Raw genomic sequence first — 27,964 nt, 5'->3', positions numbered from 1 at the left:
TTCAGGACACTTGAGATTCATCTGCAACTTCATAAAGCACAGCACCATGGCATAGGAAGAAGGAAATCAAGCTGCACTTCCACTGCTTCATGCCATATTGGGAAATCTTCTGGCATTCTTGCTCAGGAAGGCTGACACGGAGCAACTGAATGCCCAAATGTCCAAAGAAAAGCCCACAGCTAAGCATGAAGTGACTCTGAAAGCAGAAGTCATAGGAATTTTGCTCATGAGGAAAACACTTTCTGCTAGAAGACAGAGACTGGATCACAAGCATCAGCCAGATAAAGTCAATGCAAAGTTGTTCCCAAGGTCCCAATTTAGCACGTGAGGGTAAGACCTCCAGTACCTTATGAGGTCAACAAACTGTCTCATGCCAACTGTGTTACACAGAAACAACAGAGCAGCAGATCACAGCCTGGGGGGTGGGGGGGGAATCATTTTGCCCAAAGTGGTTTGTTCCCAATCCAGTAATATATTACCTGCTAGAAAATAACTAGGAACCAATTTAGCTGAACTAAGATGTGACCTACACAAGAGCATGTGCTTTACAAACCATTTAGACCACTTCAAAACTCCAGCATAACTCCAGATACTGCCACTTTGAGGAAGCTTCCAAAGCAGTTTAAGAGTACCTGGGGAAGCGAGAGTACATCCAAACATAGCTGGATCTCTGCTTAATTGCACTTTCAGGATGGATTTGTGCTCCATGTGCAAACTGTTCTATCTCATTCTATGAGACAACTCTCCCATTACCTAGTGAAATGAAGATGTTTGCACTGGAAATAAGGAAGTCAACTCCATATTAGAGATCAGTTATAAGATTTTCAAGAGGAAAATAAAATCCGTAACATCTTGTTTTATTGAAAAAATAATCTTCGACTCCTCCCTAGAATAAAACTTCTGTTGTAGATACTGCTGTGAAGTCCTCTGGTGTGTATTACACATGGCACTGCTTGATTACAGCAGTTCCCTCCTGATTTTTCTCTTTATAAATGCATGAGTAGAAGCTACAGATTCACGGAACAGAAGGGTCAGCCTTAAGTGAGAGAGAAATTCAGTTTGGCTGAGGCTGACTGGAAAGCTATTCCAAGCCCTGAAGGGGAAGCACATCATGAAGAGAAAAAAAAAGACAAGAGATGAGAGCCAGAACTGGAGCTTAAATGTAAATATCAACAATGCTGTCATTAATGAGGATGCCTAAAGAAGTCTAGTGATGAGCAACTAATCCCAAAGTCCAACAGAAGACAAAAGAAAGAAGAGGACTTTTAAAAATTGATATGGAAGAAGATGTGGCTATAAAACAACTCCTGCCCATCAAATGTACACCCTGCAGTACATCAACAGGAAGACTACAAGATGCTGCACAACCAGACAAAGCTTTTAGCATTATTTATCATTCCTTGTTAATTAAAGTGTTTCAGTGTATTCTGATGACAAATGCAAACTCTATTCCATCTCAGCAAGGCATAATCTCAAGGCAAACTGTACAGCAGTTGAGAGGTAAGTGGTTTTCTGGTCAAATTCACAAGCTTCCTAGTCTGCTCTGAAAGCTGCTGGTGCAGTAGCTCCTAATGTCAGTGAAGTCCTGTATGTAGACTTACCCTCACCTGATAAAACCCAATCTGGAGCTACTGCAGGTCAAAAGACAAACACTCAGTAGGCAAGTTTTTCTGGAGTCCTTATCGCTCACCCCAGTTCTGCAGCAGACAGAATAATATCTGTCCAGTTTCTGCAGACAGACATCCCATTGCTCCCTCCACTACCCCCCAGAAATGAAGAGCAGGAAGCCCCGTAGTTCAACTTTCCCATTTCAGCATGCCTAGAGAATATCCAGTTAGGCCTGACTTGATCCACAGAAGCCAGTTTCAACTTCCCAGAAGGAAATAGTTGATTTCCACCCATGAGAGCAGTATCTGAACAATGAAGACACAAGAAACCCATGAGCAAAAAAACACCCTTAATTTGTCAGAGATATACAGATTTTGTAATATTGACATCAGGCAGACCATTTGTCATGGGCTGTTCTCAAATATAGTCAATGCAGGCATGTATTCCACCACACACATGTACCCAGTAAAACTATCTCCTTCAACACTCTGTACTGTATTCTCCTTCAACACTCTGTAACTGTGTTACTCCAGTATTTTCTTCAGCAGCAAAATGAGATCAAGGAGTTTCACCGTTCACCACCTTGCTGTTCTGCCAACACATCTGCTTACAAAGCCAAACTGTAAATGAGATCATTGCAGTAACTGGTAATCCAGTTTTCCAGGCAGGGTGGAGACCAAGCAACCAGGAACTTCTTAAACCAGATTCACTGCTGGAGAAAATTTGTGTGCAATCACACCCTTGGGGCAAGAAGTCCTCATTGTTCCACTGATTCACTTTCAACAGCAAGGCACCACAAACAGGGATGCTTCCTGTTCCAAACTCAGAGCACATTTCTTTGACGTCACCTACATCAGCAAGCACATGTGATAGCATTTAGGAAGCCTGCTTCTGATGGTCCTCCTCAGGAGAGGAATAGAAGTACCCATGTGACATCTGTCAGTCATGCTGCTTAATGCTTCAGCACATGGGACAGAAGCAGAGAAAGGTATGAAAACCTAAGCAGAAAGGAGAGCTTGTTTAGCACAAGATTACAGATAAATGCAGGACTATTACAGCTGGTATTTTACATGACCCCAGAGGCAAAAGAAATGTACAGCAGAGTTGGTTGCTGTGGGAAACGCATCTTAAATGCGTTTCACTACAACCTGAGTGTCAGGACAAGGATACAGGATAAGTTACATGCAAAGAAAACTCCTTCTTTAAGTTTGTCTGGCAACCAGAACAAGAAAAGGTAATACACTCACTTAATTCTCAACAACAAAAAAAGCAGTAGGTACCAATACATGCACTGATTTGTGGCATTTAGAGGCCTAGCATTAACAGGTTGGAAAACAGTGCTGGAGTTCGCTACACAATCTTGTGAGAATCAAGATCTGCCCCAAACCTGATGGACACATGCTGAACACACTGCATCTTTGAGAGCGGGGATTTGGAAGGAATCATTGCTGCTTCTTCTAAGACATCTCAGCAGAAGCCAGCAGTTTCCGTGAGCCTGATTGTCACCAGACCCAAGAATTAAATCTGCCTCTTGTCATCCTCTGACAAATGAAGGAAAAATTTGCAAAAGAAGGAACAGCTGCTTGGATTCAGTACTTCAGGGGCTGAGGGATACAGGAGCACTGGAGTAAAGGAAAGAACAAGTTATACAAAACTAAGGAAGACACATTTAAGTAGATTGCTGGGCTTTCTGGTTTTGAAGTTTCTTCTTAAACATGGTTAAAGCACCTCAGTAGAGAGTGAAAGTAAAAGGTAATTTCCACTTTATGCATCCCTCCCTGTAGAGGGCTTGCATGCACGTGTAAGAAATGCAGTAAGATTAAGTCAGGAAGCAAGAGAATACAACAAAAGGGACAAAACAGCAAAACTGCACTGGGGACTGAAACATCTACAGGACAAAATCTGAAGAACTCTTGATCTCTCTCATGTATTTCCTGTTCTAGCTAGGAGTGGCAATGTGTCTGTATCGTATTCTGCCATCACATACATCCCTTACCATCTCCTACTTCTGACTTATCCCATCCTTAATTGAATTAAATGAAGTCATGTCTCTACAAGCAAAATTAAAACCCCTCCAGATGGACTTCAAACAGCATCGCTCTCTCCTAACAAAATAAATCAACATAAGCACAAGGATTTCTAAGAACCTGTGGCTTACGCTTTGATCACGACTCACTGTTGGAATTAGGAGTGGCCAGATCACAGATTAACATGGCAGAAGTACAAAAAGATGTCCAGTCTCCCTGGAGGAGACATCAGATTTTGCCATACCTCCTTTTTGGTTTGACTTGCTGAACTCCAGGCCAAGTATTTCATCAGATAAATCAAGATCAAAGGTTGAAGTAAGAGGTTGATTAGATAATCTTTAAAACTTTTGGAAAATAAGAGGTTTAACTATTTAAATTCACTAATCTCCTTAGCAGACTTAATTAGAAGCTTTCAAGAAGGCAGAAGATTCAAGAGTCCTCTCTGGAAATATTTCAGTATTTAAGAGATTTACACAGTTTAAAAAATATTTGGCAGTCTCAACTGCTGTAGGTTAGGACAGTAAAAACTGCTGTATGTTGTAGCAAGCCACTGCAGATGGCTGCTACATGTTCTGCAGAGTTCACCACAGCCTTGGATCACCTGTAAAATGAGAGCTCTTGTTAAAATCAGCCAGAATTTAAGCAAGCAAACAGGTCACGATCAGAAAAGGCACAAGAACAAAAGGACAGCTGCTCCCCTTCCTACTGAAAAGCCACAGGAGTTAGAGAGCAGGATTGGGCTTCAGATGGCTTTAAAAAGGCACGAGTAGAATTCACAACACGGGAATGCCAGCAAAGCCAGGTCAGCAGTTGTCTAGAAATAGCTGTTAGAGTTCAGTTAGGAGTAACATGGGACCAAAAGGTTGAAGTGTCAAGCTGACATAGCTAAGCTTAGATCCCTACCAAACAGTTTGATCATTGGAGTAAAGGGTCTGAAATTTCTCCTGAACAAGACAGAAAACAGCAGATACTTCACAAACCTGAGTCAGTCACACATCACTCTGTTTGAAAGAGGGTGTTAGAGTAACTGGACATACCAGCACCTCTTGTCACAACCAGCTGGGTGTCATCACAGCCACATTTCTGCCATCAGTAACAATTGCACTCTGCATCTGCTTCAGTGGCAAATATCCCAGTTAAAACTGCTTTCAGCAGCAACTTCAGTCTGACTTGGCTCTGATGCTGGGCAGTGGTTTTATGTGTAACTCCCCAAAAACTCAGCAGGACTCTACCTCCTCGCTGCTGACAACTTTCAAAAATGGAAAACTGCATCTTCCACCAACACAGTACTTGCAAAGCAAAGAAAAATAGTTAAGATTCAGCAACAAAGCCACTGAGGCTGTTAAGCTACCTTTGAATGTACCAATTGGCTACTCAGAGAAGCAAGGCAGTGTTATCAGACAACTAAGCTTTATGGATTGAGAGCCTTTCCCTTAGAGACATTTCTAAAATATTTGCATATATGACTAGGTTAATATTTCAAGCAAATTAATTGAACTGCACTTACAACAACAAAAGGCTTGCATTACAGATTGATTGCATTACAGCCCACAGGACAGACCAAAGTAATAAGGTCAGAGTAAGTAGGCTGGAAATTAAAATTTTTTTCACCCTGAAAACACATGCCAGCATACATGACACTGATGAAAGAGAAGCAGTAACATTCTAAACTTTTTACCCAAAAGAAATTCTCAAGTACAAAAGCCCCAATCAAGACAGAGAATGGACATGAAAATGCAATTCATATGTGCTTACTGGGATGTGCAAATCTCAGTCCATTCTCTCTGAATAGTTAGATGAAATGAAAGAGTTCAGCACCCTTGGGGTTTTTTTTTTCCTTTCTAGTTTATAAAAACAGCTCAAAGGTTTTTCCTGATGAGAAAGTCAGATCATTATTTTTCCCACTGGATGACAGATGACAACAAAACTAAGCCACTTTACTAAGAAGTAAGCTGAAAGAACAAGAAGCAGTTTTTAAACTGTCTCGTGTTACATAAGTCACTCTGCCTAAAGTCGACTGGACACAGTCTCATTAAAATTGACTGAAAAAGCTCTTCAGTCAGAAAGCTCCAATATACAAGTTGCTTCCCCTAACCTCAAGATTCTCCTGTAGAATCTGCCTACAAGCTCTGAGATTTAAGTACAGCCACACAAAGGTATAAACTACAAACAGTTGAAATACACCTTTTCAAGGTATCCTCCTGCAAAAAAAGTTGTGACCGGTCAAAGTCCTGTTGTCTATTTTAGCAACTCCTCCAGCCCCCAAATAATTCATTTTAAGTGAGAAAATTGAAAACTGGCTCACAGAAATTTCGCTGGGGTGGGTTTACACTGCTGCTCATCTGTTATTTTTTACTGTGCAACCCCAGTCTTCAACATCTAAAACGGAGTAAGAAGCAGTGAGATTTCACAGCTTTCAAAGCACCCAACTTAATGGCAGAGCTGCACACGGCTCAATTTTCAGTCTCTGTAACATAGAAACCTCATTCCAAGTGAATATTAGGTGACAAGCAGGTCACCATTCACATCGCCAAAAGGCGGTTCTGAAACAATTATTTTTTCCAGAAATTTTCCACTGTGGTCTTCACACTTGTGGTGTTTTGATAATGAAGATGGTCCATAAAGAGTCTGATTTTTTTCCAGCTTTACATAAAAAAACAACACACCACAAAAATGGAGATGAACAGAAATAACATTTGGAAGTTCAAGTATTTGGTTCTGATGGAAAACTGCTGTGAAAATACTACCTAAAGCAGCTGTGCATTTTCTTCAAAGACATTGTGAATCCTGAAAAAGGCCAAGAACATAGCTGCTGCCTCTCCTGCACCCCTGAGAGGCCATTTCCTCATGTTGTGGAAACCTTCCTGCACATAGACATTTCTATACACAAAGAAAAGCTATTTGCACTAAGCTGGCAGGGGATGCTTTTCTAACATACAAACAGCCATCCTATCTCTAATGACCTGTTACATGCCCCTTCAAGACAAGAGAGGATATTGCTTAATGACACGTGAGCACGAGACATTAAAAATCCTTTAAGAGACACTTAAGATTGGCATGAAATTTGATTGCCCTCAAGAGACTGCTAACATTCTTCAAAAAAGATCTTCAAAGGCACATGTTTTATGGTCATTCTGAAACAGGCCAACAGGTTTAGCCAGATTTTTCCACATCATCTTCTGCCATTTTACAGTCCTCAGTATAAAGTCAAGTACAGAGATGCCAAGTTTTTGAGTTTTTCTAAAAAAAGCAAGAAAATAAGGTTTTTCTCAGCTTTCAATTCCTTTTCACTAGCGTGCCAGGAAAATAAAATCTTCCTAAAGATAGGCCTAAAATTTAGCAACAGCCCTTAGTTATCATCCAAAACTAGATTCCATTTCTTGTCTCGGCTATAATAGAGATACTGGAAAATATTATGACATCAAATAAAGCATTACTGATAAAGTTTTCAAACACTCTCTCCCAAAAAAAAAAAAAATAAAATAAAAAAAAAAAATCTGTTTCTCCAGTGTCTGAGAGATATATCCAGAAAGGAAAAGTTTCCCTGGCTCTGTGTTAACTAGGCACTAACTGGAAATGGCCACAAGTATTCCCGGATATTTTGTCAACCAGAACAAGTGGGCAAAGTTATTCAAGTTCTGAGGACTGACACCATACAAATCAAGCTGCATCCACACTGATGTTCTCCTCCCTTTTTAAGGCCATATACTGACATTATAGGAGTAGCTCTGCCCAAAATAGAGGTGATATAAACTTCCTCTTGAGGGCAACCAACACATAAACAAGCTAAAAAATCAATAGGTTGGCCGGTTACCAACAAGCCATCAGCACCATGCAGTCCTGCAAGCTGTGAGTGAGAAAAAGGTCAAGGAATCAGCTTTGCAAAAGGAGATACAATTCTCACAATAAAGCCAGTGGAAATGACTGGGGTCAGTGCAGATAATTGCACACTTTTCTAGTTCAAAAGCTTGTCATAGGCTTAACAAGCAAGATGAAGAAACTTCTGTTAACATGACCCAAGAAGCACCATTTCAGATCCATTATTTGATGAATTCTCTAGCTCAAGAGGGACAGGGAACTTCTGGAGAGAGTCCAGCACAGGGCCATCAAGATGATCAGGGGACTGAAACATCTTCTTATGAAGAAAGGCTGCAGGAATTGGGGCTGTTCAGCCTGGTGAAAAGGAGACTGATGGGAGACCTCATTAGTACTTACAAATATTTAAAAGGTGCATGTTAAGGGGATGGGCAATGTGGTTTTTTCTGTAGTGTCCAATGATAGGACAAGGGATAATGGACAAAAAGTTCCACTTACCCTTATTGAAAAAACTTCCTTACTGTGAGGGTGAGGGAGCCCCAGCACAGGCTGCCCAGGGAAGGTGTGGAGACTACTTCTCTGGAGGTTTTCAAAACCCTCCTGGATGTGTTTGTGTGACCTGATCTAGGTGGACCTGCTTTGGCAGGGAGGTTGGACTACATGATCCCCAGAGGTCCCTTCCAACCCCTACCATTCTATGATTCTGTGATTTGAGAAGATGACAGCAAGGTTTATTTCTTGGAAGCTTAGGATGGTTTCAACTACTACATCTGAACTTTAGTTTCTCTTGTCAAAATCTGAAGTCATACAGTCCAGTTTTCAAATACTCAAGTCACTCAAACACAGGAAATAATTCTATGAAATACTATCAAATATACCAAATAGGAAGGGAAAACAAGTCTGGAACAGTCATGTAGTTAGGTGTTACTCCTGATGTACATAACACAAGAAGTTATTTCTGAGCTGAAGGGGCTGAATATTGTTATTTAAATATTTGGTTTTATTAATATTTGAAGCTTATGGAGTCTCCTTCTCCAGAGGTTTTCAAAATCCACCTGGACACATTGCTGTGTGACCTGACCTTGCATCTGCTCAAGAAGGGTATTAGACTAAATGACTTCTAGAGCTGTCTTCCAATCCCTACCATTCTATGATTCTATTTACCCAGACCCTTGAGCTGGAAAACAGAGACAGGGAGCAGAATCAAGCCTCCCTCATCTCAGGGAAAATGGTTAATGACCTGCTACATCACTTAGACACAGACAGGTGTGTGGGGCTGGATGAGATCCACCTGAGGGTACTGAGGAGATGGCAGAGGTGTTCACTAACATACTTGCCATCATCTAGCAGCAGTCCTGACTCACTGGGGAGGTCCCAGTTACTGAAAGGTGGTGAATGTGATGTCCATCCACAAGAACAGCCAGGGGGATCCAGAGAACTATAGTCCTGTCAGCCTGACACCTCAGTGCTGGAGAAGGTTACAGAGCTGATCATGTTGCATAACGGCACTCACAGGCAACCAGGTGATCAAGCGCAGTGAGCATGGGTTTATGGAAAGCAGGTCCTGCTTGACTAACCCGATCTCATTCTACTATGAAAAGATCTGCTCAGTGGATGAAGGAAAAGCTGTGGGTGTAGTCTACCTGGACTTTAGTACAGCCTTAGACACTGTTTCCCACTGCATTCTCCTGGACAAACTGACTGCCATGGCTTAGATGAACATATTCTTTGCTGGGTAAAATAATGTCTGAATGGCCAAGCCGAGAGAGTGGTGGGGAATGGAGTTAAATCCAGTTGGCAGCTGGCCACCAGTGGTGCTCCTCAGGGCTCAGTGCTGGAGTCTGTTCTGTTTAACATCTTTAGCAATTACCTGGATGAGAGAATCAAGTGCCCTCTCAGTCAGTTTAGAGATGACACCAAGCTGAGAAAGGTGCATAGATCTGCCTGAGGGCAGGAAGGCTCTTCACAGGGCCCTGTCCAGACTGGAGCAACAGGCCAAGGCCAACTGTATGAGGTTCAAAAAGGCCAAAGGCTGGGTCCTGCACTTGGGCCACAACAACTCCAGGAAATGCTACAGGCAGAGGGTCTGGAAAGCTGCCCAGAGGAAAAGGACCTGGGAGTGTTGGTCAACAGTGGCTGAACATGAGCCAGCAGTGTGCCCACATGGCCAAGAAGGCCAGTGGCATCCCGGCCTGTATCAGAAATAGTGTGACCAGCAGGCCCAGGGCAGTGACTGTCCCCCTGTGCTGGGCCCCAGTGAGGCCGCAGCTCAAGTGTTATGTTCAGTGTTGGGCCCCTCACTACAAGACAGACATTGAGGTGCTGAAGCACGTGCCAGGGGAGGTTTGGTTGGATATAAGGAACAATTTCTTCCCCAAAAGAGTTGTCAGGCATTGGAACAGGCTGCCCAGGGAAGTAGAATCACTATCCCTGGATATATTTAAAAATCATTGTAGGTGTAGCACTCAGACACATAGTTGCCATCACAGACCTGGGTTAACAGTTGGACTTGATGAACTTAAAGGTCTTTTCCAACTTTAACAACTCTATGACCCTATGAAATGTCTTAATTCACAACTGGGAGGCTCAGGAGATATACAAGGGAAGGGATATTACAGGAAGACAACTTTTTATGTTGCCTTGTAGGGTAATGAAATTGGATCACTCACCTCCACTAAGTAACTTCATCACCAGCCAAAGCTCATCTTTCACCACGAACGATGTGTAGTAAGATACAATGTTGGGGTGATGGCACTGACTCATGGCCTGAATTTCTTTCTGTAGAGAAGAATAAAGCATTAGCAGCTGGACCCAGTGATTATTATTCCTTGAGCAGTTACCTTCCTCAAGACACAATGCTCAAGATAAATACAAAGAAAAAGGTCATCTAGAAGCTAAATGTCAAAAACCCACAAGTACTCTTAACACTCAGCCTGCAGGCCCAAAGGTATTTTAGGTTGTTCTTCCTGTTTGTATAGAAGAAAGAAAAAATTGACCAAAAACCCCTTGGCAAGGGCAACAAAGTGGTTATAACCAAAAAACTTGCACGCATCTACAAAAGAGTACTCCAGAAAATTCACACCTCTTTGATACCTAAGAAGCTCATGCTGTCTCCTGCTTTCAGTGAGACATCACACAACAGATGCTTAATCTGTTGAAGACTATCATTTTGATGAGAAAGGGAAATACTTGTCACTGGGAAACAAAGAAAAGTCTCTTATTGCTAATGTTTCTTCCCAGCAGGAAAACAGATGGCTTAGCTCAAGAAGGCTGAAGGCACAAAGGACAGCAATGTCTTTTGTCATACTGAAAAAAGAAGGAAGTCAGTTCAAGATTGGCAAGTCATTAGGTACCAGAGAGTACAACGTGAAATATGCTCAGATATTAAATTGAGTTTTGAACATGCCTATTCTTCCATTTGGTTATGGGTTAATGGTTGAGGTTTTCCAGGTTATGGGAGGAGTAACACTACAAAAAGCATTGACTTTAAGCAAGCACAAATCACCAGTTTGAAGAGAAAGACTCAGTTTCTTGACTGTCCAGAGACAAAAGCCATCCATTAAGCCAAGCCTGGCACCCCACACTATACCCAGCTGAGCTTCTGTACTTCAGCCAAGGTGGTACCTTCAGCCAAGCCCCACTGTCTGTCATGTTCTACCCTCCAGCACCAGTCATGCTAGACAGTCATCTCCTGATATCCTGAACTACTGCTCTCAACTCAGACATTCCTTCACTGAACACATATTCCCTCACTGTGCCACTTAATTTTCCAGGGTTTAATCCCGGCTCACCGTCAGTCCCCTCCCCATGATGCAGATTCAGCCAAGACCATAAAATCAAAAACACAGAAGAAGAGGACAGCAAGGAACCTTCACACTCTGATCCTTTCCTCCCTCTGAGCACAAGACCTCCTTGATACCAAAGCACAAGAAAAAGCTTTGAGAAGGATTCACCTGTGTCTCAGGCACCTCACAAGTACACCATATTTTTCTCCTGCTCTTGTACAAAACTTTGCTTGTGATAGAGTATGATGGTACATTGCTTCCCCCTTGGCACGGGTTTAGCTGTCAACCACAACGAAATACGCTAATGTTGATTTGTCCACTTTAATATGCTTCTCAGGGAGCAAGTGCATTTGAGGAATAAATCACAATTAGTTCCTCTCTCTTCTTTTACAGAAAAGGTACCAACTTTCTAGGAAACTCCAATAAGCGGATTAAAGAAGAATCCTTCTAAACAGGAAAGGATATTTGAAGAGTGGGGAGTAGGCCGTTCATCTGAGTGTAACATGTTTGTTGACTAAAAATCACCCTGTGAAAATAAATACAGTCTGAAACAATATCCTCTGCTTACTCTGACAGCTCTAGCTTCCTTCCCTGCAAACATGGACTTGTATCAAGCTATTTTTCAAAAAGGAAATAAATCAGCACCTTTGGAGTTCTCTAATGTTTCTAGTTAAGTTTCTTTGTAATGCAGAAAAAACCCTTGACAGAAAAAGCTGGAAACAGAGTTCTTCTTACTTTACTGCTTGAAATTGCTACCAGGTGATGGATGGGAACTAGGGCCCTGGACAACATAGGTCAGGCTCGTGACTGGTTTCTGCCCTGTAATCCTTGGACAAATAATAATAATAATAATAATCCTTGGACAAAACCCTGCTAGTTGGGAAGCTCTGAGCTGCTGTCTGCAAACATCAGTGAAATACTTTGGATTCACAGAACCTTAACAAAACTCTTGACACCTCAGAGTTTTGAACTCATTTGCTTACCATTCTAGGATCATTTTGGACTTGCTCAAAGCACTGGACTGAACTCGTAGCTAAGGGATCCACACACTTGACAAAACCTTGGCTTGCTCAGCCTGAAATTAGCAATCAGTCTAAAGCTTTAATTTAGTTTTAAATAACTTTTTAACCTGCAAGCAAATCCAGTAAGTCAGACTTTTTGACAATTTAGAAGATGACACTTTCACAAGTGGCTCCAAAGGAAAAAAAACAGGTAGAAAGAAACAAATAGGACACTAACGGCTTAATCACTCCATCAGCCAGACCTGCCCCAAATCCACCCTTCTCAGAAATGATGCAGAGGAGCTGTTTATATCTTTAGCTAGACCACTCAAAACATTTTGAATCAGCTCCCTGGGAGATCAAGAGAATAGTACAAGAAACACAGACAAACACTGTACCTTTTTTATATATATTAGCCTATCCCACTAGAATTCAGGAGATGGTAAGACCAAGTCCGGACCAAGTTCACTTAAGAGCCAAACCCTGGATCAGATCTTTGCCATCTGAACAGGTCTGGACTACAGCATTTACAGGCATTCCATGATGCTTAGTTACTATTTTACTGTTTTCCATGAACTTCTTCCTCTCTTGTCCATTACCACTGCTGGTTGGGAGGCACAGTTTAAAACCAAAATTTTATATTTACATATCGCTATGTCTATCTCAAGCCTGACACATGCACAAAGACGGAAAATAAACAATAACCAACCTGATCTAGGTACTTAAACATCTCTGTTAGCTAGTGGATATGTAACACCGGCAGATTACACCATTTCTCACACACTGTAGCACAGCCCTGAATAATTAATTGCACTGCAGCCCACGATTTCCAGTGTTGTTACATTATTACCAAACAGAAAAAGCAGCAGTCTGGCAGACTTTCCATCACCCACAGGCTACCACCTCATGTCCAATGGTTTTCTAGGCTGATCCTACACAGGCTACATCAAAGCTCTGCTCCTCCTCACCCCCCTAGAAGGTACCAACATCCTGAAGTCTCAATGCATACAATTGTTTTAACTGCTCGTGGCAAATCCCACTGGGCTTTGTGGTTAAACGCTTCCTCCCATAATTGCAATCAATTCCCTTCTGTCATGTATACAACAGGCTGTGCTATGGCAGTGCAAATGCAAGGGCTGGAGAGTTCTAGTCAAAGCAGGAATCCCAGTGGAGGATCACTGGAGAGCTCGGCTCAAAAACACACTTCTAGAAAGAGGAGACAGGAGGAGATAAAATGCAGCAACAGTCTTTCAGTGTGTACTAAGCATAGTTTTAATGCTTCTGAAATTTTTCAGAGAGTTGGTTGCTGTTCAAGCACAACCATCAGAGCAGGCAAAGACTGCCTTTGTGTCCTCTCTAACAAGATTGCTACCCTCAAATTACACAAAGAAGAAATAAAAACTGCACTCCTCCCATTTTAATTAGCGTTGAAACTACATTGGAAGACTCCTAACAATTATCTGCAACTTCTACACCTCTAATGATCTGTGCTAAACATCAGAATTTATTTGGGCTCCTATATACAAGTTTAAGCTGGAAATGATGCTTTACTCCTGCTCTGCCAACAGCTATGGGTCACTTGATTCAGACCCCTGGAACCATGTGAAAATGCAGTGGACGGTTGACAGCTCCTCCACCCAGCTCCTTGCTGCTCTGACACCTCACACTATGTCACATCAGTTCCAAGAGACAGCCTTCCCGCCAATTCCCCATCTCAGGATCCATCAATTACACTGCCTTCTGTTCAGCTACAGAGAATGAATTACTGGTAAAAAAACAAGTCTAGACACACAGGCAATGGTTTGGAGATGGCTACAAGCTCATCCTGGATGAGATATTAAAAACAGCTCTACCTTCAAACATCAAAAGCAAACAGACTGGGACTAGCTATAAAGGCCTCCATGCCTTCCATAAGGGTTCTGACAAACATTTTCAGTACTTCTGGGGGCAATAGTACTTCAAGGCTTGCAAAACACCAGTAAATCTGCTGTGAAGCATATTTTAGAATCATGAACCTACTAGCCTCCTGTAAGTCAGACATTCTCCTGCAGATTTGTTCTCTTGGAAACGGCTTTGTTTGCCCACTGACATACAACTGAAGTTTGAGTTAACAGGAGCAGAGACACAAAGCAGGTAGGTTTAACCCACCATCTTAACTTTCTTCTTGGTATTTTTTTTGTTCACATCATCACCTCCTACTCTTTATCTGTCCCTGAGGCATATTTCAAAGACACTTGCTCTCAAATACAAGGATTAAAATCATGCTTTATTTACTTTTACGTCCTACATGTTGACACAAACTCAAGAGATAAAACCCAGTAGCAGTGTGCTTTTATGTGGCTACCTGCAATCCAGAAAGCTGTCAAGATGGCTACCCTATTCAAAGGCATTCATGACTATGAGAGAATTGAGAAGAGAAAGCACACCTGAGGAGGAAATCAAAGCAGGGCAGATGTGCCATCCTCCTTGAATATGGCAACAATTCAACTATGACCTCAAAGAACTTCTCTCTCAGCTTAAATCTCAAGGTGTAAGGCATTAAAGTCCATCTTCCTCCTTTTTGAGTAGGATTCAGAGCTCTCATCCCAGACATAGCCATAATTGCTCAAATTTTCAAGTTAAATTCTAGTGGTTTAGCTAAAAACATGTAAAATTGAGAATATTAATTCATTCCCCTTTTTAAACATCAGCATAATAAAAAACCCAAAAACATCTTCTTCCATTACAATCAACTTCAGGCACATTTTTTTTAAGGAAATGGAGAAAGGGCTCAAAGCCTGAAATCAGAGATTCTGATCTAACTTCCACCTCTGGATTATCCTGTTCAACCCCTTACCTCAAGCTGTGGTTACAGGAAGTAGACTGGCATGATTATAAAGGGGTTAAGATCAGCCCATCCAAAAGAACAGCAGGTAAGAAAATTATTAAAGGGATAAAAGGTCTCCATCCATAAACTAACCTTACTGATATGAAACAAACCATCCCTGTGTCAAGTCACTCAGCAGTTGCCCATTTCAATGGATATTCTTCAGTATAATTTGGTGGCTGTTCTCTCTTTCAAGGACTGAAGTATTAATGGAATAAGTATTAGTGGACTGAAGTATTTACTGAAGGAAGCAGGTGTTTATAACTTCATATAGCCATTTTTACATGCCCATTTTCTATTGCTTTCAGCCACAAAGCAAATGTGACTGATTCATCTCACAGATACAAGCAATGCCAGCTTCACCCTCCTAGTCAACTAACATAACACTCATCCGTACAGTCGTTCAGATCAATATCCACTGTTTCACAGTTCGACACCACCTTCAACTGGAGATCAGCCCATGCAGTCAATTGCAAACTCTCTGAAGTTATTTACATGCACCATCTCATGCTCCACCATTCCAAGTGAAATAAGATATTTTATGTACAGGATTTCACTCACCATTAATCCTGAAGTTCATACTGAACTTCACAAAAAAAAAAAAAAAAAAGAGGGCTTGAACCAGCACAGTAATGATTTCTATTGTTGCTGCTTTGAGAAACAATTCAACAAAGCTGTACCCAACTTAGGTTTAAGTCTACTGTAAAGTTGCAATCCCATCATGCAAGAAACACATAGCATGGCACATCAAATAACCATGCAGAAGCTACATATTACACATCACACTCTCTGGAACTGACACTTGAGGACTTTTTCCCTGTAGTAAGGATAAAGGTCCTCAGGGCTGGAAATGGTATTATAATGGAAATTTCCATGATGACAGGCATGGATGAAACATCTGTACTACTTCCACAACAGTCTCCTGCTTTGTTCCCAACCACCTTATAGTCTGCTTAATCCACTTGTAGAAACTGCTCTGTCAGATCAATGCCAGCTCAATATCCTGTCCAAGCTTTCCAAAGAAGGTGTAAAACCCTGTAACATGCAGTTACACAATTATCTGCCCAGAGGGAAGACTTTTGACTAAGCCTGGGCAGTTAACAGTTGGCTTATGCTTTAAACCAGGGGAGTTGATAAAATCCTATCTAATTTAACCTTCTCAACTATAGGTTGATTTGTTTAATCTCACACAACATTTGATCTCTGTATTATTAGCAGCAAGCTCACCAGGTTAATTCCACTAAATTCAAAAAGATACTTATTTTGATTCCACTTTAACTTGTTTTCTCAGTTTCTCTAACTGTCCTCTGACCATAGCAGTACCTTCACACTGCTTGCATGTAGACCTGTCAGGCCCAGTCCCATCAATCTCTGGACTAGAATGAGTTTGGAGTCTCTTCCTAGGAGCAGCAACACCACATCTCCCATGCTCCTTCCTGAACCTGTCTCCTGTTGAATGAGTCTAGGAACTAAATTCCCCTCAGCTGGGAAACACCCCACAGCTTATGTTCTCCTCTCTGACATTCAACATTCCTACCAACTCCTCAGCCATATCATCTGCTACTCAAAGCGCAGAGGAAAAGAACAATTTGGAAGAAAGCAAGCCAACTCAGCTTTAACCAAATGAAAATGAAGCAAAGCTTGCTGGACAAAGGGGAGATTTAAGGTCATCTAGATCAATAACTCTTTCAAACAAGAAAAACACTTAGACAAGGAAAAAAAAATGCTTGAGGCATCATTATATTGAGGCAGATTTTATACAACGTTCTGCCAAGGATCAGCAACCGCAGCAACACAACCAGTATTCCACAAGGGAAAGGAGAGAGAAGAGCAAAACACAGCAGTGAAGCGTGTCCAGCTGTGAAACACACCACACAAGCAGACTGTTTTCAAACACACACCAAATGCTGTGTGAGTTTGTAACTATTGTGAGTTGCAACAAGAAAGTCAGAAGTGGAACTTTAGTAACAAAAAGTCCAAGATCAATTGTAGACAACAGTGTATTCAATCACCTCTCTTTCTACACCACCCCCAGTCACACTGGTGAGCAAGGATCACTATAAACTATATCGTACTTCCAGCTGAATCCCACATGCTGTCTAGAAGAGATCTGGGAGTGTTCAAAAACATACAGAAGGAAATAAAAATCAGGCACTGAATTCAATTCCTGACTAACATCATCTAATCCAGTAGCTAGGCTAGAAAAAGCCACATCTCTGCCTTTCATTACTCCTGCCTGTCTATGTTCTTTACAGCAATTAGCACTTCTGCTGAAGGGCTGAATGTCCTCGACTCTGTTTGCTCACAGTGCAATAAAATTGGTCCTTCCTACATTTCTGCACCCTACAGTAGCAATAAATAACCCATTCCATTAACCTAGAATGTCAGGCAGCGTTTGCAAAGCATGCAGGTTGTCCCTGACCACCCACACCACTCAGGAGTATGGCAAGACCCAAGGGTCAAGATCAATACCTTTAACAAGCCAAGTCATACCATTTCATCAACCCAAGCTTGGCATCTCCAGATTCTCTTGCCTCTGGGTACTTGCTGCTACAGAAGCTTAAAGGAAGATTAGGCCACTCCTCCATTCAGCCTGTGATAGAGCCATTTACTGAGCATTTTCCCATTCCAAACTAACCTTCCTCTTCTCCATTCCAAGAAAAAAAGCACCAGCCACTCAGCAGCATGGATATTGAAAGAGTCAGAGGAACAAGACAGCCTTACGGATGACAGAACTGTTTGCCATTCTCCCTAGCAACATGACACTTTTACTCTCTTTGCTACGCAGATTCTAGGTATAATAAACAAGCTTACTTCAATACAGAAGTCTATGGTCTGAAGCACTGTAGGAAAAAGCTAAAAAAAATTTAAGCACAGTTTTCCCTTTTCTATCCCACTGCCTGCTGACTGGCCTGTGGATCTAATAAAATGGATCTCATAAAAGCCCAAGCTTGTGTCTAACTGTATTGAGCAACAGAAGAAAGCAACATGAGAGCATAACATACTCCAATACAAACTCCTATTTCTCTTGGCACTTGCTTCTTAAAGTCACTGTAATCTGCAAGGATTTACAGTTACAGTTTTTGCGAGGAAAAAAAACAATGAACCATCCCGCAAAAGCAAGTATTTGCTCAAAAAAGGCAATTCAGTTGATCAGGGGAACTGTCATGAAGGAAGACTACAAGAGACTGAAAAGCTAGAGAATATTTGCTTTGGGGAAGAAGCAAATATGGACACAAGGTAAGTAGTTGGGAAGGTAAGAGCAGAGTAGGGAAATCAAGAGACTCCATCCTTTCAGCTCTCACACTGGGAAACACCATCTAGTAAATTGACAAATTCAGTACAAATCCAAGGAAAACACTTTTTCCACACAACACGTCTACCTTTGCAACCACTGTCCCAGGAAGCTGCTACAGCTCAGAACCATCCTCTTCTACTCTCTCCATACTTTTAAGTTCAAGAATATCCCCAATTGCATACACAGCCTACAGAAGAACCCACACAAGATCGGGTCACCAAACTTGAAGCTTAGGAGAGCTCACAACAGCAATTCATGGCAGTCCAACCCATAACAAGAAATATCACTATAAGGAATACGTCAGCCAGAGATGTAAAATATGCAATTAGATGTACTTATCTAAAATTACATGCCAAGTCTCTGCAGTCATCTTCCTGAACCTAAGCCTTTTAGCTGGAACTGGCAATTACTCAACACTAACCATCTCAATTACTACATCATGATAATAGAGTCAGAAACACAACTGAAGCAGAGAAGCATGGACAACCTACATAAAGGACTTGGAAAGCATATCAACAGTTGGTGTCAGGCCAAAAAGCCTGACTGAAACAGGAAGAGATCTTGAACTCCTACACTTGCGTGAGCCATAAGAGGATTTGAACACAGGTCATCTTAAAGAGTCCTACACACAGCCCTTCACAGGAGCACTGAAGTGTGACAGCTTGGATGGAGCCTTTCCTCTTTGCAAGAGCAGATTTGCAGATACCCATCATGATAAAAATAGCATTAGTTAGTAGATAAACTAGAATTGTGGAAGTGACTTGTTGAAGATCACACAAGTGTAGAGACAGATAGCCAAGACTCCTGTATTCTGTCTCTTTGCTACTTTCTAATTGCAATCGCAAACAAAAAAAGTGCCTGATGAAGCTGTCAAGATGCAAGAGGAAACACAGACAGGTAAGACTAAAAAAATCCTAGAACGTTGCTTTAAAAAGAAAGGTGGTACAAGCCTTCATCTCCTTGCCTTTCCTCAACCCTTGCCAACCAGTATTTACAAGGGAAAGTTTACCCAAGAGAGTCTTCTCATCTTTAGTGGAAACACCTCAATGTCCACAGAAATGTCTGTTTCTGCCTGGGTTAAACTCAGGGACTTTCCACATCTGAGCTAAATGTGTCACCTGCTGCACTCAGAAGCACCAGCTCTCTCATACACAGAAAGGGGAAAATGAAGAAGCCCATCAATATGCAAGCCAGATGAGAAAAAAGGAAATCTGAGTTACCACAGCTACCTGCCAACGCTGTTTCTCAAGATTTTCTCAATGGAAAAAGAGGCATACAGCAGACAAAAATTAAGGAGGTCCAGAGGACTCTACCTCTTGTCCTGAACCCAGGATTAGTTGGGGTTTCCACATGGCAGCTTGTACTATGTCAGTGATACCTTAGCTGGCATCAGTAAGGGAAAGATTAGGAACAAGAGCTAATTCATTCAGTTTTCCTCTCTACAGGTGAAGGAGAAGGAAAGAAAAGTAAAGAACTAGAAAGGAAAAGAAAGCAAAACCATCCCATTAAACTTTAAAGATTCTGGAAGCATGAATCTCTGACTCCCCCTCAAGCTACAGAGCTCATAAGTACAGATTAGTTTCACATCTGCACATTAACTATGTTCCAAACAAAAGCATGATACAAACTGCTTTGCTCTAAACGAAGTCTTTAGTTCTCCAACAGCTGATCTTTTGAACATTTTAAGTACTGTGTCCCACAAACAAGACAACTGTAATGCCTCTAGTGAAACGAGTTGAGTCTCCCCACCCTCACACAAACCCCCCAAAAAAAAGTCATTTAAGGCACTTGGCAAACACAGATATTATGCTAACTGAAATATTCCACAGTCAATTTTGATTGCATACCAGTAGTTCATCCATGCTCGTCTGACACTTCTCCAGATTGATCCGTTTAATTGCCACTTTCTCCTTCTTTGGCGCACAGAATGCTGCCTGCACCACTGCAGTCGCTCCACTCCCTGTGCATGGAAAAGATGGATGGTTAGCAACAGCTTACAGACTTCAGCAGAAAGGAAGGTGGGGGCAGGGAAGATGGGTCAGACAACCAAATTAAACACGCCAGTTAGTAAACACAGCAGAAGCAGGTGAAAACCCAGTGAAGGCAACCCCACTACCCAGCTCCAAGTCTGTCCCATTCGGTGGGTCAGTGGAGCTACAATATGGAAGTGCGGGGTCAACTGAATGAAAACAAAGGGATCTTTATGATCCCTTGCAGGGATCATTACAGCTCTGCAAACAACAACAACAAAAAAAACACCACAAGAAAAAAATCTACACCATCCTGCAGACTCCAGTTTACTTATCTGTTTTAAGTGATTCTTCTTGTCTGCTTTTAAAAGTAAGGCCACTGAGGTCACATCGACTTTTAACTTGATGTGTAACTCCCTAAGTGTCAAAACAAGCTACGGTCTTTGCTATCAACACTAGCCACAGAATCATAGAATGGCAGGTGCTGGAATGGACCTCTAAAGATCATCTAGTCCAACATTTTCCAAGTATTTTTATGTACTAATTGCTGTTCTCATCTCTCCTCATTTTATGCACAGATGAGGTAGGCTTCATTCAAGCTTGTTCAGCTCCAGTTCTCACACAGTGGCACACCACTTCAGTGCCTGGGTTGAAAATCACAGTCATAGAATGTTTAAATTCCAATAGGAAAAAAAAAAAAAAACAACATTGCATTTCAATGTACAGTTGTTCCAAATGCAGGAAGTAGAGATGAGAGTTCTGGATTTAAACTGCTCAGCAATATCACATCCTTCAGTATCACAAGATGTTTGCAACAGTGAGACTTAAAACCTAGCTGATGTTGAGCCTGTGTTTGTTGGTCTCGATAAACAGTTGTGACATTCACATCTCATTAACAGGACATCTTGTTGCTTTACTTTCTACTTTCATCTTGGTTCCCCACATTTACATACTTCATGGGAAAGGAATAAATTCTAATTTAGAAGAAAGAGGATAGCTTAGCTAAAAAATAGCTTAAGAGCTTCTTACTGCCAATACCTAAAAAATGCTATTAAAAATAAACCCACAGCTCTTTTGTTTGTTATCCCAGGTGTAACTCTGAAGTCCATTTAGGCTGATGAGGGATATGAGAACATCTATTCTGCATTTTTGAATAACCCATTACCAGATTCTTCTGTTCAAACACTATAAAAACCTACTTCCAGATTCTGCAATACAGGTCAAGTACATTACTGCAAACTACTTTTTTTTCTATTACATTCAGAAAAACTGAGGGCAAAAAGCTTTTGATCTCCTCTCCAAACAAAGGCTTCTCACAGAAAGTTGTATCAAGCCACAGGCTAAACTAAAGATCTTGGAGAGAAAGAGTTTGAAATCCAGCTCTGAAAGCCACAGGGAAAAGTATTCCATACCAAGTGATGCTGAAATAAATTACAAAGCCCTGAACTGTGGGGACTGTGAGATCTTCAAACATTATGTACTACAGCTGAGCTACAGGAGTTTCATTTTGCTTTATATAGTATTTCAAGTGTAACCTGGACACCAGCATCAGTTTTCTGGTTGATTCCCAAAGTTCACATTTTCACGACAGAAGGCAGCAACGTGCAGAACACAACACAGCAAGGCTACTAAAGCTATACTACTTCCTGAAGCAAATAGGTTTTCAAAAAGTTCAAGACAGAGGCCACACACTGCTTACACGCATATATTATCTTTAAGAGGCTATTCATAGCCCAAGGCAAAACAAAGCTACCAGGAGAGGGTTAGGTGGAAGGATAGCAGTAAAGGCAAGAATATTTACAGGGGACTTGAAAATGAAGTTTGAGTGCCATAAGCAGAGTCTTGAACAAAGGGTGGAGATGATGGAAGAGTCTAGGCAGACATTTAACAAAAAGCACTCAAATAGCAAGAAGTGGTGGTTTTGACAGCCAAGTCTGGCCAGACTGCCAGGAGCAGGGCTGAAATATTTAACTTGAAGCATGGGACAAACAACTCCAAAAGCAGATCTCCACATCCATTCCCTGCAGTCGCTGTGCCCAGCAGGTAGCAGGTGCAGGACTCCAACATGAAAGCAGCAGCTCCAGCACAGACCAATTCCCACTCACTGGAAATCCAGGGCTTCCCTGACCTGCTCCTCTCGATTTGGTACCTGCTTCTCTACACTTTTTCTTTTGTTTCTTTGCAGATAGAAAAGTGAAAACACACAAGTGACTCAAGATAGACAGCAGAGTCTACAAAAGTAGTGACAAAAGGCAGAAGTGCATTTGCTTTTCCTAGCACTTCTGGTCTTCCTACAGCCACAGACTTTTAGAAGTCAGAACAAAAACCAAACACTGTGCCTCTACCATTCATTTGCAAAGAGTTAAATCCAGGAAAAATGTTGCTGCTGACACATTGAAAGCACCAGTATTATGACTTCTGTCTTTGGATGTCTCGGTGCATAGTAAGACAAAAGTTGAAAACACAAGCCAGATGCTCTAAGAATATACAACTATGCACCTCAGAGTACTATCTTGTCACACAACCCTTTTCAGGTAGTTTTGCAGTGCGTATTTTCATCTCTGAAGCTACCTGCACAGTCCTCATCAACACAAAAGCATCCATGCTCAAAGACTTTCTGGGTATCTCAGACACTCAATACTTTCAGCATACACATGCTTCTCCCCACAACAAGACATACCTGTGATTTCTTGAAACTGAAGGAGAAGAAGATTTAGATGAGATATTAGGAAGAAGCTCTTCCCTGTGAGGATGGTGAGGCCCTAGCACAGGTTGCCCCAGGAGGTTGTGGCCACTGCATCTCTGGAAGTGTTCAAGGGTAGGCTGGATGGGGTTGGAGCAACCTGGTCTAGTGGAAGGTGTCCATGCCCATGGCAAGGAGGTTATCATGAGATCATATGAAAGGTCATTTCCTACCTAAAACATTCTGTGATTGTGCACCAGTTAAACCCAATTGGTGTAAGCATTACAGGCAGAAGATGCTTCTTATAATCCAGACGTGATACCATTACCGCAGACCAAATCTTTCACACAGTGACAGTGAAGTCCAGGGTTTTATAGAAGCGGCTACACAAAGCTCTGTGCTTTGTTTTCTGAAGATGTTACTGCGAGTAACAATAGATGCAAACTAATTAAAAGCAGGACCATGCATTCTACAGCTCTTGGATGCTCCTGAAGCCTGACCAATCGATCCTTACTAGGACTCCAGGGCAAAAATTGCTTTTCACCAAGCATTTTGACAACGCCCCAGCCTACAGGGACCCAATCTGTTATAAGTGTATGGCATTATCTGAACAGAAACAAAATCCCACAGTAAATCCTTCTGGACACATGGCAGGGAATCATCCGAACTCTAGACTCCTCCTATTTAATTCCCTGCAGCTCCTACTTTTCTGGCAGCTCTCTTCAGTTCGATCACCACCTGCTCTCCCTACTCCCCCCTCTCCTGCTAATTCATTTCTTTCAGCTCCTCTGTAGCACCTAATTACAGAGAAACAATGAAATCTCAAAAGCGTATCAAGCAAGGATTACACCAAGCTGCAGCACCACTTCCACAAGCAAGCTGCTCTTTGGTAGCAGCAGCAGCGTGCCATGCTTCTGGGACCAAACAAAGACAGGTTTCCAGGCTTCTTTGAAGAGTACAGAAAACATATCAACACATACAATTCATTTATGAAATTCCAAGGTGGCAAGAGAAGGAAAGAAGAGAAGCTGCTAAACACATTGCTGTGTGAAAACAAGCAAAGATAGAGATAAGACCAATGGAGAGAAAAATAACAAGTCTAGCAATAAAGTGTTTTAAAGTTTAGGAGCAGGTAACAAATAAATGGGGAAAGACGCAAAGAGAAATTATTTTCCTGGCTGCTATGAACCACCTTCAATGAGGGGAAAAGGAGAGTTTGTGCTAAGGTAGCATAACTTTGACAAATCAACTCTCCTAGCAAACACAGAGCCGGCTGCTCAGCTACAAAATATGGGCAGCACTGGGTTAATGTTCCTGTGCTCAGTTGGGGCTTGCTCCCCACCTCAAGACATTCTGATCAAGGTCAGTGCTGAGGCTCTTCCCTCTGCCTTCCTCAAGATCAGCTTTCGGGGGAAAATTCACTGCCTAGTTAATCTCTTCCAGCACAACAGCTTAGCAAAACAATGAAAACGGGGCATAGCCAAATGCTTGCTGCTTTATTCCTGAAAAGCAGGAGATCATTTTGTTGAGGACTGAGAAATGGGGGAAGGTAACAGATCCCAGTGGGTATTAGGATCTGTTTAATACCCCCTGCTTTCCCCTTTGTAGGCTCTCAGATATGGTTCCAACCCTTAGGATAGCAGCTGCAAAATTCCTGTAGAAGAGGGTCACGACCTACTTTAGGAAACACTGCCTAAGGAGGAAAACATACCCTTTCTAACCCTTGCTTCTCTCACGTTTCTGTAAGTAAATGGTTCTTTCTGAAATAAAATCACAGCCTCAAAGGATGAAAGCAATCCAAACCAAAAATTCACCAAGCACTCAGTTGCTGGAGCCCAGTTTTCCAGGTTACCACCTCGGTCACCTGGATTCATGCTCCTTGTACCTTCAGTATCCAGAACTGCAGTCTGAACCTCTTCAGCTGAGATAAACTCCCCACAAAAATCCACTGCCAGCCTTCAAGGGAGGCTGGATGCCATCCCTTCTGCAGTCATTTTCACATAACTTACATGAAACCTGCTTTTTTAAAAGAAAATAAAAACGAACCCTCAGAGAGCTCTGTTCATGCAAACCAAGGATTTCAAGGCTATTTGGAGGAGTGGAAAGGCAGTATGTTCATACACACTTTGTTTCCAAAGATAACTGAATCTTTGCAGCCACATAAGAACATTGCAGCTCTCCCAGTAAGACTGGGATGAATCGCACTGGTGCCTCGTCCCAGGCAAATGCAATTGAAGTCAGAGGCCCTTTTGGCAGGGAGATTTGCTTAAGCAATGGGAAACAGCCATGTCCAATGGTCTCAAGACAAACATCAAATCCTGGCTGTCAAACAGTATTCCCCCATCACGTGCAATGGCAATTTAAAGTAGCAACACAGAAAGACTGCTCACAAAACAATGTTGCCCAAGCTTTACTTTTCTCATTCTACTACTGGAAACTGAGTTTTAGGTACCCTGGGAGATGTGAAAATTTCCCTTCAAGGTAACTCAGTTGCTCACAAAGCTGTATGAACCAACAACGGACAGTGTTGGAGCATCAGTCTTAATCTTCATGGGGTATCAAATTTCCTCTGTAGAAGAAATGCACTCTTTCAGAGTCAAATAAATGTTACAAGCAATTTAAGTTGGAAGGATCCTCTGAAGACCTCTATCCCACTCTCTTGCTGAAAGCAGAGTCTAATCCCAAGTTAGGTCCCTCAGTATCAAATTCAGTCTAATTTTTATTATCTTTAACAAGAGATATTTCTGCAATTTTTTGCCTGCTCCTGTATGTGACCACCCACATCACATCACCACAGCATCTAATCACATTTCTCAGCATTGCTCACAACTACAGCCTTTCACCATGCACCACCTTCAGCTCTTCTATAACTTCTCACCAGACATCTAAGGACAACAACAACATCCCCTCTCCACTTGCTCTTCAAGAAACCCAGTTCTCCCAACCAAAGTCATGTTCCCAACAACATTAGACCACACTTAGATGACATCTTTGAACAGTCCTGCTTTCTCCTTTCACCATTCCCCAGCACACACACAAGCTCTCTATTTTTAAGAGGGATCTGGAATCCATCCTCCCCTATCTGGAGCACAGTGCCAGAAAGCCGCTTGTGACGCAGGCTCTGTTTATATTTGTGCCCCTGGGTTTTTTTCATACAAACAATGCACACAAAACACTTCCTTGCAGGGCTGCTCTAGACCAAGCAATGGCTTTCAGGCTTCAGGTATCCAGTTTCAGGTAAAAAGATAAAACTTCAGAATCATATCCTGTGTGCTCTGGCACCATCTCTCAATGAGTTTGTCTTACACCTTGATTCCATCAGTCAAAGAAAACACATTATGATTAGCTACAGAAGTGGTAAGAGAAATAGATGGTTTGTTTCACTCCATATCTTTTCACGGTATTACACATCTGTAACAACAAGTAGAAGATCCAGCCATGGAATCACACACATTAAGGATGGTCAAAGATATGACATTAATGGTCCTCACTCCATATCACACAGGCAGGACATCAGAAGCCCAGAAGACCTTTAATGCTTTATAACAGACTCAGCATTCACACGTGCCACTGCAGGCACAGGGACAGCAACCTCCATCTCCTGATGCTTTGAGCTTTTGACAGCCTCACACCAAAGAGCTGTGGGAGCCCTGTTCTGTGGTTACTCGTTATAAGGACAATGCAGTAATAAAACAAAAAGCTACAAGACTAGGAATAGAATTTCATAAGCATTTTTACAGAGCACAAAGTAGATACAGAGCTAATTAAACCAGAAAGTAAACATCAAATTACAAGCTCAGACTGATTTTGCATGGTTTGGTCCATTCACTATGAAGGCACCGTTATGCCTCTATTTTCTCCACCTCATTTGAGGTTTCTGGTGAGAAGAGAGTCCCTTCACAAGGAATAAGTCTCTTACAAAAACAAGTCAGGAAAAACAGTCTAGTCTTAAGATTTATAGCCAGTTCAGTATGGGGTGGGAATACTCCTTTTCCCAAGCAGAGCTTGGGAAGAACAGTCAACTGGATGTCAAAAGTATTCTGGCACAAGTCCTACAATTCAAGAAGAGTAAAATAATGCAGTGTTAATGGTCCTTGAATATGGTCACAGTTCTTCAAGCCACCTCCTCACTACATGTCAAAATTCCTACTACAAAATGGAAGACACAGTCTACATCGATAGTGAAAAAAATCAATAAAACCAAAGTAAACCCCGTAACAGGACATATTCTTAGTACTTCTACAAAGGGGACAAAAAAATCCACTCATCCACAGTGAGGAGGAGAAAGCTTTCATGGGAAAGCATCACCTACTCAGCCCAGCACCACAGGAAGAGTGTTGCAAGCGTGAATGATGCTGGAAGTGAAGTTACATTCCTGAATCAGCAGTAAGATGACTGGGGTGCTTCCAGCACTGCTCGGAGTGTACCCAAACAGCAACCTGATTCTGAATGCTGTTGTTGAAGCGCTGCGAGCAACAGCAAGACCAGTAAAGAAGAATTCAGTAGAGTTTGTTCTGTGCCTGGCTGGAAAATCTGTTGGAAACTAAAGCAGCAGCACAGCAACCCATGACCAAGACATGAAAAAAAGCTACCAAATCACACAAGTGAGTGGAGCTCCCCTCTCACAGTAACACAGGAGTGCAGCCATGCACATATCCCTAGGAAGCTCCAGTGCTGCACCAGCACGGCCATACTCACTCTCACATTTCTACAACTCATTCCTGACAACAATACTATGAACAGTACTTTCCATGCAGGGAGAAGAACTGGGGCTTTGCATTTATTTCTCCAGAAGCTGAAGGATAACACATGCACAACTCGGATGGCAACGCTCTACTTAAAGCCCTGGCAGAGGTAGCACAAGGCCAGGTTTAACTTCATGCACCCTCTCCCAGCTCCAGCTGTGCTGC

The 27,964-nt window shown here is 41.9% G+C and overlaps 1 protein-coding gene across 1 annotated transcript in view; it reads right to left on the bottom strand.

Annotated features, from left to right (window-relative positions):
- The window catches only part of OXSR1 (oxidative stress responsive kinase 1), a 96,937-nt gene that overhangs the window by 54,842 nt on the left and 14,131 nt on the right, over positions 1–27,964 (bottom strand). Inside the window, exons 2-3 of the mRNA XM_061996406.1 lie at positions 20,249–20,361; positions 10,121–10,229 (exon numbers count right to left, since the gene is read on the bottom strand). Coding sequence (XP_061852390.1) covers positions 10,121–10,229; positions 20,249–20,361 — 222 coding nt within the window. The remainder of the gene's footprint in view (positions 1–10,120; positions 10,230–20,248; positions 20,362–27,964) is intronic.

The sequence above is a fragment of the Colius striatus genome, chromosome 5 (assembly GCF_028858725.1).
Source record: "Colius striatus isolate bColStr4 chromosome 5, bColStr4.1.hap1, whole genome shotgun sequence".
Taxonomy (NCBI): Eukaryota; Metazoa; Chordata; class Aves; order Coliiformes; family Coliidae; genus Colius; species Colius striatus.
This window is presented reverse-complemented; position numbering and strand designations above follow the sequence as displayed.